This window comes from Panthera tigris, chromosome F2 (genome assembly GCF_018350195.1).
Source record: "Panthera tigris isolate Pti1 chromosome F2, P.tigris_Pti1_mat1.1, whole genome shotgun sequence".
Lineage (NCBI taxonomy): Eukaryota > Metazoa > Chordata > Mammalia > Carnivora > Felidae > Panthera > Panthera tigris.
In genome coordinates this window covers 23,323,078-23,339,879 of record NC_056676.1, presented here as the reverse complement: position 1 = coordinate 23,339,879, position 16,802 = coordinate 23,323,078, and the positions used below count along the sequence as shown (strand labels likewise).

At 36.8% G+C, this 16,802-nt stretch overlaps 1 protein-coding gene across 9 annotated transcripts in view; it reads left to right on the top strand.

Moving 5' to 3' along the window:
- Window positions 1–16,802, top strand: part of STAU2 (staufen double-stranded RNA binding protein 2) — a 309,135-nt gene that overhangs the window by 191,528 nt on the left and 100,805 nt on the right. For 8 of the 9 annotated variants that reach the window (XM_007080358.3, XM_042973269.1, XM_042973267.1 and 5 more), the window contains one exon: window positions 15,063–15,176. The exons of the other annotated variant lie outside the window; for it this stretch is intronic. In XM_007080358.3, the coding sequence (XP_007080420.1) occupies window positions 15,063–15,176 (114 nt within the window). The remainder of the gene's footprint in view (window positions 1–15,062; window positions 15,177–16,802) is intronic. 9 annotated transcript variants of the gene reach the window in all.

Genomic DNA, 16,802 nt, shown 5'->3' with positions numbered 1-16,802 from the left:
CATTTTGGAAATATATGGGTAAATAAGGAAATGAAACTGACATTTACTGATTTAAGTAGGCTTTACGACCAGCGTGGAGCCCAGTGCAGAGCTTGAACTTACAACCCTGAGCTAAGATCAAGAATCAGATGCTTAACCAACTGAGCCACCAAGGCACCCAGATCTTTGTATTATTTTAAATCAAACTGTTGTATAGTGTTTGAAGATTGATCCCTGTAAGTAGGACTAAGTTTGTGGTGGAGGTCCATGGTCTTCTAGATAGTGGTTTAGTTATTGATTTTATTAATCCATTTATGCCCTCTATTAGATACATAACTGAGTCTGAGTTATTTAAGAGTTCTAACTCTTTTGAGCTGGAAGGAAGTTTGAATTTTATTCTGACATAAAATTTTATTATGTAAATACACATTTGAGGGACTACACAAGTAAAAGCATTCTATTAGCAATGTAGTTTACTCATTTCCCCATGTGGAATTATTAGTTAATTTTAAACCCTGACAGAGTTTAGGTTCTGGAAAGTTCTGCCATCTTAACAGGGTCACATCAAAAGGCAGACTTACTTGTCAGAGATAAGGGATATTTGAAAAACTTTCAACATGTTTTTGTCTGTATTACTGTCATTTTTTTAAGTTTAAGAAAAGCCCAGAATCAAGTCCTAAATTGGAACATTTGAGGAAACAAAGACCGCAGTTTGAAGATGATACAGTGACAGCTTGAATAAACCTTATTAAGAGAAAAATAGTAGCTAATGCATTAGTTTTCAGTAATCTCAGTATGTGAAAGAACTAGATGGATATGAAGTTAAATCTGGCTACAGAGTTTGTCAGCCCATTGAATACTGGAATTGATTTAGCTGAAGAACAGGAAATGGGACATCTGCTTATTCATTCTGGGCAAACACTTAATAAGTACCTACACATGATAGGTAACATGTCAAGCACTGGACACAGGAATTATGGTCAAGTTGAGCACAGACAGGTAAATAAAACCAATATGCCAAAGGTTGGCCACTACCATAAATTAGTCCTATAATCCAGGGATCATTGTTTGAACATTACACAACAGTTTGATAAAAATAATTAAAGATTTGTAGCATCTGCGTGAAATAATGTATGTAATGTCTACCCCCATAGTAAGAGGCTTAAGGGTCACCTGATAAGTGTTCACTTTAGGTGTAGTTAGCCATGTCAAGAATCACAAATAAGAACGAACAGCTCTGACCGAAGGAATTAGGGAAGAACAGCAGATGAGACATTTGAAATAACTTTTAAAGAGCACATAGAATTTTCAGGTGAATAAGAATAGCAGGCAGAAGCCAAGCACTGAAGAAATGAAAGGACACAGCATTTCAGAAAATGCTTAGAGTCAAAGTGGAAGTGGCTGGCAGGGAGACTGAAAAGCTGTGTGTTGCTGGGAGTTGCTGCTGTTAGGCAGAGACCAGGAACTTAACTTTTAAAAGGGTAGTGACATTGGTTTTGTATTTTAGAAAGACAGGTCTACCAGTGATACGAAGGATGAACCAGACAAAAAAGAGACATGATTGGTAGCAAAAAGATCAACCAAAGTGGTTTTGTGTGAATCCAGGAGAGAAATAACAAAGACTGAATTAGGGCAGAGCTGGTGGGCATAGAGGAGTGGGGCTGAGGTACAGTTGTCTAAGGTACAACTGAGAGAATTAAATCATGTGCTGATTTCTGTGAGGACGCTTTCACTAGCCGGGTCAAGGTGGCAGCAAGATGCATGTATGTTAAAGAGTAAGTAGGGACTATTTGAGGATACGTAGACTATTTTTTCAGGAATTTCCAGGAGTGAAATAAAGTAGGATAGTATGAACGTGATGTGACTTGGGCAAGGTTTTATGTTTAGTGTGGATGAGATGAATAAACTTAGAAGAAATTAATGTTTAATGGCTAAACATGTGGAATTTAAGTTGCCTGAAATAAAGTTGTCCAGTACAGTTGTAAATGCATCTGGGGATCAGCAAGAAAGGATAGGACACACAGATTGGAGGGTCCTCTTTATTTAGATGTAATTGAAACCATAGAAGTAGGTAAGTTTGATTAGGGGAAATGGGTAATACTGTAGGAGAAATTCCAGATGAATGCTAACAATGTAAAGGGTTCATTTAGCCATTAATTCAACTGCAATATATTGAGCACCGCCTACAGGCCAAGTATACTTCTTAGCCCTGAGGATATAGTATAAGTGACAGTCAGGGTTTGTGACCTCATGGAGCTACCGTAAAACGGATGTGGAGGAGTTGGGATGTGGATGAGGGGCAGGGGACAGGTGGAAGAACAGATAATCATATCTGAACACATGATAAACTCAAATGATATTAACATCCTAAGGTAACAGTTGTTAGGAAACTAATTGTGAGATTAATTATGATTATTTAGAAGTACATGCAATGACTTAGTGTCTCCAACTGTTGTGTCAAAGATAGCTGTGCTTTTTAAATGTTTGAATAAACCGTATTGGCTGTATAAACACACCCATTTTATCATGCAGTTTTGAAAAATGTGTGCAACCATGTGACTGCCACCGCAGTCAAGATGAGGATATTTCTATTACTATAAAAGTTTTCCTGGTGCCTCTTTGTAGCCTGTTTTCCTCACTACCACCCCCGCCGCCCCATGGCTACAGATAACCAAGCTGTCCTTTTGTAACTAAAGAGTAGTTTTGCCTTTTCAGGAATTTTATAAAAATGGAGCCATACAGCATGCAGTTTTGCATCTGGCTTTTTTCATTCACTTGTAATGTTTTTTTTTTTAATTTTTTTTTTTAGCGTTTTATTTATTTTTGAGACAGGGAGAGACAGAGCATGAACAGGGGAGGGTCAGAGAGGGGGAGACTCAGAATCTGAAACAGGCTCCAGGCTCTGAGCTGTCAGCACAGAGCCCGACGTGGGGCTCGAAATCACGGACCGAGAGATCTGAAGTCGGCCGCTTAACCGACTGAGCCACCCAGGCACCCCATCATTCACTTGTAATGTTTTTGAGATTCATCCATGTTGCATATATCAGTAGTTTCTTTTTTTTTAACTACTTGTCCACTATATGGATGTATGCCACAAATTGTTTCTCAGTTTACCTGTTGATGGACATTTGAGTTGTTTTCAGTTTGGTGCTATTATGAATAAAGCTGTTTATGATTATTCTTGTACAAGATTCTTAAAAGATTTTTTTTAACATTTATTTATTTGGGAGAGAGAGATGCAGAGAGGCAGAAAGAGAGGGAGAAAGAGAATCCCACACAGTCAGTGGATCCTTCACGCTGTCAGTGAAGAGCCTGACATGGGGCTCAGACTCAAGAACCATGAGATCATGACCTGAGCCGAAATCAAGAGTTGGCTGCTTAACTGACTGAGCCACCCAGGTGCCCACATGTACAAGATTTATGCAGGCATCTTTCTAATTCTCTTGGAAAAATTTCTTGGAGTAAAATTGTTGGGTCCCATGGTAAGTGTTCATACAAATTTATAACAAACCATCAGATTTTTTTTTCAATATACTGTAACATATAACATTCCTACTAGCAATGTATGAGGGTTTCATGTATTGACATGATCAGTCTTATTCTACTAAGACTATAGCAGTATCTCATTTATATTTTAATTTGTATTTCACTGATGACCCATATGATGAACTTCTTTTCATGTGCTTATTGGCCAATTATATATCTTTGTGAAATGTTCACATCTTTGCCCAGTTTCTAATTGGGTTTTTTTTGTTGTTGTTCTTATTATGGAGTTATGAGAGTCCTTTTTCTATTCTGGGTATAAGTCCTTTGTGTTGCAAATATTATCTCTCTACCAGGATGATCTTGACATACTCAATTTCATCTGCAAAGAGCCTATTTCCAAATAAGTTCACATTCAAAAGTATAGAGGTTAGGACTTGGACATATCTTCTGAGAGCCATTGTTGAACTCACTGTATATTTATTGCTTTCATCAAATTTGAGAAATATGGGGCCATATTTTCTTTGAGTAAATTGTTTGCCCCCTTTCTCTCTTTTCTTCTGGGACTCCATTTACGTGCATTTTTTAAAATATTATCCCAGATTCCTGAGCCTTTATTCATAAAAAAAAAATTGTTTTCTCTGAACTTTATTTTACTTTTTAAACATTTTTTAATGTTTATTTTTGAGAGAGAGTGTGAGCGGGGAGGGGCAGAGAGAGGGAGACACAGAATCTGAAGCAGGCTTCAGGCTTCGAGCTGTCAGCACAGAGCCTGACGCGGGGCTCAAACCCACATACTGTGAGATCATGACCTGAGCCAAAGTCAGACATTTAACCAACTGAGCCAACCAGGCACCCCTTCTCTGAACTTTAAATTGTATTATTTCATTGATCTATAAGTTACTGACTCTTTTGTGTATCTCCTTCATCCAGTGAATTTTTCTTTAAACTTTGGATATTGTGTTTTCATTTCTAGAATTTCCATATGGTTCTTTCCAAAGTTTTGGTTTTTCTGCTGAGATTTCCTGTCCATTCATGCATTATGCTTGTGTTTTCCTTTACATCCTTAAGAAAAATAGGTGCTTGGCTTTAAACACCTTTTCTGCTCATTTCAACATCAGATATATTGGATTTGGTCTCTATTGATTGCCTTTTCCCTTAAGTATGAGTCACCTTTTCCTGTTCATTACAGGTCAAGTAATTTTGGATTGAATCCTGACAATTGTCGATGATACATTATAGAGACTCTGGATTCTGTTACATTATTCTGTATAGTGTTGGGTTTTATTTTCTGAAGCAGTTAACCTGGCTGGACTCAAACTCTGAACCTTGTATCTCATCTTAAACTTTCTATTCTCTTGGCTTCTGCAATAGTAGTCTCTTCTGGTTCTCCATCAACTTCTTGTCAACTGCTAAAAAGAACCTGATAGAATTTGTTGGTTCCTGCTCCCTATTAAAAGTGATTTCAGGGGCGCCTGGGTGGCGCAGTCGGTTGGGCGTCCGACTTCAGCCAGGTCACGATCTCGCGGTCCGTGAGTTCGAGCCCCGCGTCGGGCTCTGGGCTGATGGCTCGGAGCCTGGAGCCTGTTTCCGATTCTGTGTCTCCCTCTCTTTCTGCCCCTCCCCCGTTCATGCTCTGTCTCTCTCTGTCCCAAAAATAAATAAAAAACGTTGAAAAAAAAAATAAAAAAAAAATAAGTGATTTCAGCAGAAAGTTTTTGTAATGACATTCATGATAGAGGAGAAAGTTCAGATAGTGATAGTCATATTGTCTTAGAGTAAAAATAAAAATAGCTAAAAAAAATTGTCATAGGTAGTATTTGCTACCACTTTGCATTTGCAACATAAGCAGCAACTTCTTAGCTTTTGGAAATCAAGTAGCATTTATTGATATTTCTTTGTTCAAGTTTCTTGGTCCCCATTGCTAGGCTTCCCATGATTAGGCATCTGCCAACAATTTTTTTTCTCTCTAAATCTCTAACTTAATGAAGAAACTTTAGCTTCTTTGTCATGATGCTTTGGATACTGTAATTTTCCAGGCTTTTTGCCAGAAACTTTTTTTTCCTGCATCCTTTTTCCTTTTGATATCATAGGTAGAAACTACCACATTGCCCAGTGACTTTATTTTTCTAATGCAAAGAAAATCTCCACTGATTACCTTCTCTTGTGTTTAAAGATTCTTTTAATATAAAACTCTGATATGCATAGAAAAACTTGTTTATCTGATACCTACTCTAATGGGTGCTGGGCCTCTCATCTCCTTTATTCTGAAGCACTAAAGGTTTTCTTTTATTAGTGACCTTTAAAAAATAATTTTAGGGGCATCTGGGTGGCTCAGTCGGTTAAGTGTCTGACTTCAGCTCGGGTCACAATCTCATGGATTGTGAATTTGAGCCTCACATTGGGCTCTGCAGGGACCATGCAGAGCCTGCTTACAATTCACTGTCTCCTCCTCTCTGCCTCTCCCTGCTCACACTCTCTCTCTGTCTCTCTCAAAAACAAATAAACATTTAAAATAATAATAATAAAAATATTTTAAACTTAGGTAGAAATATAGTACAGAACTTAATGTTAGCAGTGATATAACCATAGTATAATTGTCAGTACTGGGAAATTAATGATGATATAATCTTATTCAAATTTTCTGGTTTTCCTACAAGTGTCCTCTTTCTGGTCCAGGCTCCAGTCTAGTATTCCACAGGGTATTTAGTTGCAATGTCTCTTAAATCTTTTCCAATCAAGTAACAGTTCTTTAGTCTTTCGTGATCTTAATACCTTTTTTTAATGTCTTATTATTTATTTTTGAGAGAGAGAGAAACAGAACGTGAATGAGGGAGGGGCAGAAAGAGGAGGAGACAGAGGATCTGAAACAGGCTCTGCGCTGAGAATGCAGACCCCGATCCAGGGCTCGAACTCAAGAACCGTGAGATTATGACCTGAGCTGAAATCAAGAGTCGTTTAACCAACTGAGCCACCTAGGCACCCCCTATGATCTTAACAGTTTTGAATAATGTGATGACTTATTTTGTAGGATGTTCTTGAATTGGGTTTTTCTAAAATTTTCTCATGATTGGTTGAGGTTGAGCATATTTTTGGTAAGAATCTCACAGAATTGATGCTGTACCATTCTCAGTCCCCCATATGCTGCTTTGTTTATAATATAATTTTCTTAAATATTTCCTTCACAAAGAGTAAGAACCATATCAGACACTGTTAAAATTTTTGTTTCCAATGTCAAACATAGTTTAGAAAATTCAAGAGGAGAAGGAAAGTCTATTTTATTTACCAACACTTTTATTCCTTTCTGTTTTTTCTTCCTTTCCCAATGGAGTTCCAAGATCCCTGCTTTTATCATTTCCTTTCTGTTTCAAAAACTTACTTTAGCCATTCTGTTAGAGTAGGTCTACTGGCAACCTATACTCAAATTTCCACTCATTTGAGAAAGTTTTGGACTCCCCTCATTCCTTAAGGGTATTTTTGCTCAATATAAAATTCTGGGTTGACAGTTCTTTCAGCACTTTAAAAATGTTGTGCCAGTTCCTTATGATCTCCATGGTTTCTGCCAAGACACTGCTGTCCCATTGTTTCACCTCTGTAGGTCAGGAGTTGTTTCTCTCTCACTGCTTCCAAGATTATTCTCTGTCTTTAATTTTCAGAAGGTTGGTTATGTTGTGTCTTTGTGTTTATTCTGTTTAGGATTTGCCCAGCTTCTCGAAGCTATAGGCTTATATCTTTTACCAAAATTGTGTACATTTTTAGCCATTATTTCTTCAAATTATTTTTAGCCCCAATCACTGTCTCTCCTCCTTCCGGGATTCTGATGACACAAATATTAGATCTTTGTTATGTCCCAGAAATTTCTGTGGCTCTGTTCGTTTTTTCTCAGTCTATTTTCTCTCTGTTGTCCAGATTGGGGAATTTCTATTTTTCTATCTATAAGTGTACTAAATCTTTTCTCTCCTCTCCACTGAGTTTTTAATTTTGGTTATTTTATTGTTCTATTTCATTATAAAATGTCTATTTCACTCCTCTTATATCTTCAATTTCTTTGGGGAGACTACATTTTTTCATTTTTTAAATGTGTGTGTCATTGCCTTGTAAAGCATTTTTATAATGGCTCCTTTAAAACATTTGTCAGGTGAATCTAACACCTGTGTCATCCTGGTGTTGGCATCTCATGATTGTCTTTTGTCATTCAAGTTGAGATCCTGGTTCTTGGTATAATGAATGATTTCTGTTGAATCCTGGACATTTCAGGTATGATAAATCTCTCTGTCTTACTTGTCTTCTGTTTTAGTAACCCTAACACTGCACCAACTAGGAGTATAGGAGTTCCACCTTGTTACTTGTTATGGGTAGAAGTTTACTTTTTCCACTGAGTTCTGTTGACATTGTTGTCGGAGAAGGGGGACTTACTATAGCTGAATAGTGGTGAAGGTCCTGACCCTCCACTATGCCAGTTCTGAAACTACCCCAGTGAGAAGGTATAGTGTGCCTCATTATCACCAGGTAGAGACAAAGCCTAGGGATCCAGCAGGGATAAAAGCTCTGACTCCCCCTTCAGACTTCTCTGTCACCACCCCAGTTGGGGAATTGAGTTAACTCATTCATTTGGCAAGGATAGAAGTCTAGGATCCCCAGTTGACCTTTGCTGATGGGAGTGAGGATGGGTCTGCCAATTTTTCCATGGTGTTTGGCTGGAATAGGGCAGTTATTGTCTAAATGTTTTCTGTCTTGATAATTTATTCCTTTTCTGGCCTTTTGAACAGAGAAAGCAGATTTTCTTCTGGCATTATTAGTATTATTTTTATTATTATTTTGTATATCCATTGACATTTTCAGGTTGCCAGCTTCTTTAGCACCCAGCCTAGGATGTATAAGGCAAAGAGAAAACTTAGGAGTTCACCACTCTGTTGTTTCTTGGGTCTTGAAATCCTTAGCTTAGATCTTCCTTCTTCTTTCCCCCCTTCCTGAATCCTCTTATGTTTGTTATATGTATAATATCAGGAGCTTTTACTTATACTTAGCAGGAAGAATAGGGAAAAGTAAATCTATTTCATCTTGTCTGGAAGTAAAAGTCATCATAATGGTCTTCGCATCATGAAAGTAATTGTATTTTAAAAACAAATACAGTATGTTTCTAAAATCTGTAATTCCTGAGTATAAAGCAAAACATTCTGATATTTTTATAAAAAAAATAATTAAATGCGATTATACAGTAAACTGGTATATAATGAAGATTTGTAAGGTCTTGTCTTTGATTCCATTGTTTGAAGTGCTATTCAATATGATAGAATTCTAATACATGAAAATTAGAGTTGGTTGGCTCTATTGGGAGAAGATTGTGTTAGTTTAACTTTGGTAGTGTACTAATTGCCTAAATAACTGTAACTGCCCTTTGACCTTAGGAGAAGTTTTTCTTGTTAAAAAATTATTTCTTTAGGGGTGCCTGGGTGCCTCAGTCGGTTAAACGTCCGATTCTTAATTTTGGTTTGGGTCATGACCTCAGGGTTCATGAGTTCGAGCCCCCCATCCAGCTCTGCACTGACAGTATGGAGCCTGCTTGGGATTCTCTCCTCCCCTCTCTCTGCCTCTCCCCCACTCACGTGCGTGTGCACATGCTCTCTCCTTCTCTAGAAATAAATAAAAACTTAAAAAAAAAATTTTCTTTCAAAGCCCTGTAGATTTTAGTGTCTCTTCTTATAAATATGTAAATGGTTATATGTGGGTATGTCAAAACATGAGTACGCACTACAAGAGACAGAAGCTTCTTTTCTGGTAGCTATGAAATTGTTAAAAATCACCTAGTGCTTTTTTGTTTTGTTTTGGGTTTTTTTTGATGGAAGTGTCAAACTAAAACAACTGTGTGTGTGTATAATTTACTTTCTAAGTAATTGGCTTCCTCCTTAAACTTCCACTGGCATAGTAAGTGGAAACTAAAAACCAAAGAAAAAACAGTTAGGATTTTTGTCATGTACACGCTCATCCCTTAAAGTAAGAATGCATTTATCTCCCTTGACAATACAGATAACACATCTGTTGTTGAATTTGCTAGGCAATTTTTATCTGTGACTTACACTAGAAATAAATCTATACATCCCTATTAGATTTTGTATGCCAAATATAGCCTTGTAACTCTCAAAGCTTATCCCAAGCATAGAGTTTCTTAAAGAGAGAAAAGATAATTACAAGTTGAGTCTCAGTCTTTATAGTGTGATTTCGTTCATTCACTTATCCCTTTAGAGATGTTAATGTGACAAGCATATTGCATGCAGAGTAAAACAGGTTATTCAAACAGCTAAAACACAGGTAAATGACTGAGCATGTTAAATATATATTTACATTTTAGTTACAAAGGAGTTGATTTTAGTTATGAAAAGGATTGGGAAAAATTTTAGAGAACGTCAGTGACAGGCATTATACTAATATAATATTATTCTTAATGATTATATATCATGTCATGTCTTTTAGTACATTATTATGGGATGTATTATAATTGTAGTAAGAAGAATATCTAATATATTTATTTTAATGCTAACCGTGATCTAGGCATTGCTCTAAGTGATTTTCATGGAGAAACTCATTTTATCTATTACATATAAATTAATTCATTAGTTAAATAACTAACATAATGTAGCTTTTTACTGTCGACCCTAGTTGACCCAAATAAGATGATTTACATGTCATCAAGTGATCTAAAAAAGCAGCTAAGAACGTTTAATACCAACTGACACTATTTATTAGGGCAATATTTATCAAGTAATACTGTTTCACACTTTGCCAAGAAAATGCTGTTTTTTTGTGTTAATAAAGATACAGGTCTTTTGTAAGGCCACTGTGCAGACACTGCAAAAGTCCAGCGTGTTTTGACATCCTTATCCTAAGTTCCAGTGTTGAGACGGTCACTCTTTGGCTCCTTAGCCTTTATTGCTCATGCAGAGCATCTGTGCAGTGGCTGGAATGGGATCTCTGCCCCACAGTTCATGAACTCGAGGTGTGCTAATCACACACGTTTTCTTGATACAGTGATTCTGTTAGGTATCACATATGAACATACAGGCCTTTATCTTTCCTTAGTGATCCAAAGAGCAATGGTCTTTAAACATGGGTCTTTTTCATACCCTCCTCATTTTTGTCCCACAGTGGGTGACCATTAAAAACATCTGACAAACAAGCAGTTAACCAGTTTCCTGCTGAGATTAGTAAAATATTTAGTAGTCCTGCAACATCAAGGAGTTTCAGCCCTGCAGGAAACAGTTTGATTCAACTCTTTTTTTTTTGGAGGTAGGAGGTAGGGAATTTACATTTTCATTTGGATGCCCCCTCGTAGTTTCAAGTGGGCATGAAAAAATGTACATATGTAGCTTTTAGTGTAACTTACTCCAAGGTTTTATAGTAGTTTTCTTTATTTTTTAAATTATATGAATAGTTGGAGTAGCTTGTCTTCCCTTCAGGAAAGAGAAATCTCTGGACTGGCAAAGTTAGTATCAGAATGCACAACTACAGCATCTCATCTGGGTTTATGTGATTACAAGTCAAACTAGGAAACTTATTTTAAAATAAAAATTATCATAGATTAGCAAATTTCAAAGGAAGGCACATGTTTAATTTACATATATTGAAATTTTTGGCCCATCTTTTCATGGAATAATTTTTTTAAATCCATGAGAAAGAAACAGTGTTAGTTGATAGTGTTATAAATTGAGAACAAGAACTATAACATTATAAACACCAAGATCGATTGCTTACATTTTAAAGTACCAAAGATAGCAAAATGATATGATTTGTAAATAGTAAATCTTAAAGTACAATAGGAGATGACTTTTGTAGTCTTCTAAAATTATCTTTATATAACTTTTTCTTTAATCAAAATCAAGGTCCTGTGACAATAGTGGAATTTTTAGAGCCACATTTGTAGGAACACACTGCTCTGTTACAATAGATTTTGCTGTGTCGGTTCTAAAGATTTGTGCCTTACAGAATGTAGTATGATTTTATTACCCTAATTATTTCAGGCTAGTGGTCCTCAGAATTCTGGCTTCTGTTGATGCTTTGAATCATAAGAAGCATTTTTCTGTGCCAGAGGATGAATTTCAAAATGTCATTCACACATTTTTTTTGACATTCACAATTTTATGAACTTTAATGTTGTTATATCCAAGAAGAAAATATATCACTAAAAAGAGCCATATCAAACTTATTTTTATGATTGGCTGATGTGGAGTGGTGTGTAACATGTGACTCTTTCTTAAGGCCTCTTTTCTGTATATTATTACTTTTTGTTTAATTTGGAACTGTGTCCTCAATCACTAGTTTCTTGTATTTTTCGCATAGTTTTTATCTGGTTTATTGGGCAGTCTCAGTGCAGTGAAGGTACAAACGTGGAGGGATTTTATATTTCTCCAGTCACCACTTTCCTCCATGCTCTGTCAGATCTCCCATTCATGTTCCTTTATATCTGGTTACCTTTAATTTTAAAAATTGAGTCTGGTTCACTGTAAAATGCCAAACTCCGATCCCCAGCATTGCAAGCCAGTTGATTGGCTCAAGACACTTGGAGGAGGGAGGGTGGGCAATGATTTCTTTTTCTCTTCCTCTCACTTCGGTGCCTTTGAATATTTGTGGTCTTTGTGGTCGGTGGGGGGGGGGGGGACTTTTGGGACCTCTTCTGCCATACTCCACCTGTTTCATTTTTTTTTCTTTTTTCTTTTTTTTTTTACATTTATTTATTTTTGAGAGACAGAGACAAAGTGTGAGCAGGGGAGGGGCAGAGAGAGAGGGAGACAGAATCAGAAGCAGCCTCCAGGCTCTGAGCTGCCAGCACAGAGCCCAATGCAGGGCTTGAAACGAACTGTGAGATCATGACCTGAGCTGAGATCAGACACTTAACCGACTGAGCCACCTAGGCACCCCATCCGCCTGCTTCATTTCATGGCCTTACTACTCTGATGTTGGGAAGCCAGGAGGGGGCCAGGGTAGGGGAAGATGCCACCCTAGCCTGGCTTCATTCCCTACTGGCTTCCATGTAGATGATATTCATGATTTTCTTGAGGCAGCATTTGGTTTCTTCCAGTTCCCTCTGTCCCTGCCCTAAATGTTGGCAGCTCCTTAGAGATCCTTTTGTTGTTGGCTATGGGTCCTGGTGTCAGTTCTGGGGCAGCAGGAAAAGTCCCCCTGGGATTAGGTTCTTTTGTAAGTGATAAAAAGCCCAGTGACTTAAATAAAATAGATGTTTATTCTTTTGTCATATAAAGGTCTGTAAGTTTGCAGTCCAGAGCTAGTGTGATGGTTCTGTTCCATCAAGTCTTCAGGGACCCAGGATCCTGCCTACTCACCATCCTACCATCTCTAGGTTTCTGCCTTTGTCCTATGGTGAAAAGATGCTAACATCCACCCGCATTTCAAGCAGGTTGACAAAGCGAGTCAAGAATAAGAGCAAAAGGCACACGCTTGAAATGTCTTTTTAAAGTTTCCAGGAAGCTGTTACATTTACGTTCTACTCAATCACATGCAAGGGAGGCTGAGAAATATGAACTTTATTCTGAGCATTTAAGTAGCCAGCTGGGAATTACTGAGGAAGAATATTGGAGGATAATTAGCAATCTCTGTCACATTCACTGGATGCTCTGACGTCTGCTTTGAAGCTATGTGCAAACTCACACCTCTACATTTATGTTATATACAGGTTATACATGTTCACCAATATTGAATGTCTGCAGGATGCATAATATTTCATAGGGTATTGCAGGCTTACAGTGAATTGTATACAGTTAGGAGAAAGTTAAATCTTTCAGTAATAGTGTCTAAGCCATGGATGGAAATGCAGTTGGGAGTTTATATTTTCTACTAGGATTGTCTTGTGGTATTTCTGTCCTTTATAATCTTCATTTCTCTAGAAGAAGACTAGAACTGCAGTAAATTGGCTGACATATAAGTGTATTCAGTATCAATTTGAGTATTTAGGGAAGTGTCATGTCTTTCATACAGATTTTCAATTGATGTCAAAGGGCGGTTATATTTTATTTTAAAAAGCATGTTTTATAATAGCACTATATCAGACATAATACTTTAATGGTACCATAAATAGCTGTGAACTGTAGCTATTTTAGTGTCACCATTTATTGGCTTTTGCATAAAGCTGTTATGTGATAAGTTTCATTCCCCCCATCATATTTAGCTGATGCATAGTAAACAACACTTCCACATTCTTGAACTCATATATACTGAGTGACCTTTCAACTTGCTTAGGAGGCATAGTGCAGTGATTTAGAACTGCTGTCAAATCTTTTTCCCCAAAGTTAACTTGGAAAAAAATATTTTTATCATAAAATCTTTAAAGTACTTTGGAAACAAGCTTTGTATATTGCCTTGATTTAAACTCTAAACTACTTTTTATAGATTCCAGGATGTTTCCCTACCTTCAGGGAAACTGATGGTGAATCTTAACGACCCTACTGCTTTAAAAATGTTCAATTATTAACCTATTAGACCAAGATCCATATTGTTGTCATTTTCAGTCAGATATATATTATCCATAACAAAATATACGTGGACCATAATCTATAACAAAGGTATATTATGGATATTATGCAGCAGTTAGAAAAAAGCCACAGGGAACTGATATGTGTATTTTAATTTTCTTCCTCACAAATTCAAGATTTTCACCTAAGCTTTTAGCCTAGATCTATGTAAATTTAACAGTTTGAGCAAGTTATAACTAATAAAACCAATTTTCCCTATAAAACAATCAGTAAGAATCCCATTCTATAGGCACGTTTCATTAATCACAAAAGCAATGCTATTTTTACTTTGTTAGCTTAGAATGAAAATAAAAACTGCTAGAAAGAACTTTTCTGAAAGTAGGTAAATGAGAGGATGGAAATTTTCCCACTGGGAAGATGGACTCACACTTCCCTCTACCCCCATTTACCCTGCCTCTGATATGGAATGTCTTACATGTGGTTTTAATAATGGTTGGTTGTGTTTAACTAAAAGAAAAACAATAATATAGTAACTTTATTTTGGTTTGTACATTAAAAATCATTTCACTTTAATTCAATTTGATTACAATGTCAATTTCAAGCAGAACATGAGGTAGTGATATCTATATATATTTAGCAGTGGTTTTATAGGGTATACTGTAATGTAGAAATAGAAGAACATCACTGGCAGTTAACTGGCAATCACACACATGTAGAGTCAAAGATGGACAAAAATTCAGGTTGACAAAATTCCATTGGAATCAAGTGAACTTTGACTTATGCTTACCCTTGAGTCTTTTATGCATGATGCATTATGAAAAGCTGGACTATAAAGATAGGTATGGTATTTAATTGTGAATTTTTCTACTAGCTATAACACTGTAAAGCATTTTATAAAGCATATCCGAAACTCTTTTAAAACCTCAAAAGTACTTAAAATGGAATTAATAGATTTTCCCTGGATATCGGAAGGTCCTTGATAGCTTTTTAAATATCTGAAGTATATTCTGCATAAATTATTTGAATTTTTCTGGAAATCTAGACCTATTGGAAAGGACCTATTGCATCTGGCTCCCTCTTACAAGTGGCGTTCAGCAGATTGCATGTGTTCTGTTATAGGTTCACTACTGTGATAGACAAAGTGGCAAAGAGTGTGTGACCTGTCTGACATTAGCCCCTGTGCAGATGACTTTCCATGCTATTGGAAGCTCCATTGAAGCCAGCCATGATCAGGTATAATTTGCCACTGCCATTTTGCTGCATTATGGCCCAGCTGAGAAATCAGAGACCATCAAAATGGAAGTTATGTGCACACCTACAGCTTTGCTTTCCCTAATACATTACCCACTAGCACCATCTGCTAGAATTTTTAAAAATCCAAAATTTGGGGGTTGGGAAACCAAGATCTTGGGAGATTTAAATTATTTTAGACTTCTAGTGGGTAGTTCATTATTAATTAAAATACAAAATTCTCTTATATTTGCCCTACAAGTTATTTTCGTGTTTAAAAATTACATATAGGAAGCAGGGTTAGATAAACAACATAGATAACACTAGGGTCTCACTGTAATATACTCATTCAGTTCTGTTGAAGAGAGCTCAATATTCTAGAATGTGTATAAAATAACTGAACTTTCAGAATCATCACCTTACTCCCATAATTTGAGATCTTATTTAAATGACACTGCAGTGTTGTTTCTACTTTTAAGGTTTTATTTCTGAATTACAGCTTAAAATCTGAAAAGTATATTATTTCTTAATGACAAATTCCCTTGTTTAGATAGCAGCTTGCAAAAAAATATCCTGTTTATAACATAATACATATTTTCAATTAAAATAATCATCGGATTAGACTAATGATCTAGGTCATAGAATTTCTAGTTTGGAGTAAAAATAAATACACATACACGATTTACAGTTTGACTAACCAGCTATGCTTTCTAAATTAACTATTCATATGCAGAACAGTGGTAACTCACTTTTATATCCATTTCTCAGTAAATTTGAAGACTTCTAATAGTCTTGCCTGACTAGTCCTTTTTTCCTTCTCTCTGAGTAGTACCCTTGCATGGAAAGAATAAAAGAACATAGTAGTTTATCTTCTCAAACACATGATTTATCACCCAGCTCAAAAAAGACATCCTTAATGGCGCACTTCCCTAGTTCATAATGTCTCTGTCATTGTGGGGTTTCCTTCCGATCATCATTTGTTGATTGGTGTTGAGGAAAAAGCAACTAAATTAGGCAGAAAAAATGCGTTTTAGGAACTAACCACAGCGTGAGTTAGCTGCAGCTACCTGAGTGGATTCTGCCCTCTCTTTGGGAGAGGAATGTTTTCTGGATTGTTAAATGAAGGAGTTGGTTAGATGGCTTGCAAGATCCATTCCAGTGCTGCCATTTTCTGGTTCTGTGACTGATCTTCCTGCTCCTGGCTGAATAAGCCCCACTAATAATAAACAGTTAATAGCATATTGACTTCGAAAGCAGCTTGGAGATTACTCCAGTGCTTCTCAGAGTTTGGCACTGACCTCTGCTCTAGCTGCAGAAGAGAGTGCAGCAGGAATTAGAAGGACATGACCTAAGCTAATTGATAGAAAGTATTGTGTTTCCCTGTGTAAAACTATGACTTAGCTATATGCTAGGTGCTAAGGATAAGTGATAAGGATGTTAGACATGGTTCCTGCTCTCGTGGAGCTTGCAAACTAGCAACTTTACGACTTTGAGTATTTGCCAACAAGTCTAGCTGCTGCTGTATCTCTGTATCCATTCATGGCAGAAACACATGCAAGGGCAGCATGAGATAACCATCCTGCAAAGGCCGCCTGTTAGGCTGAGCAAAGACATGAGAGAGTGTTTCAG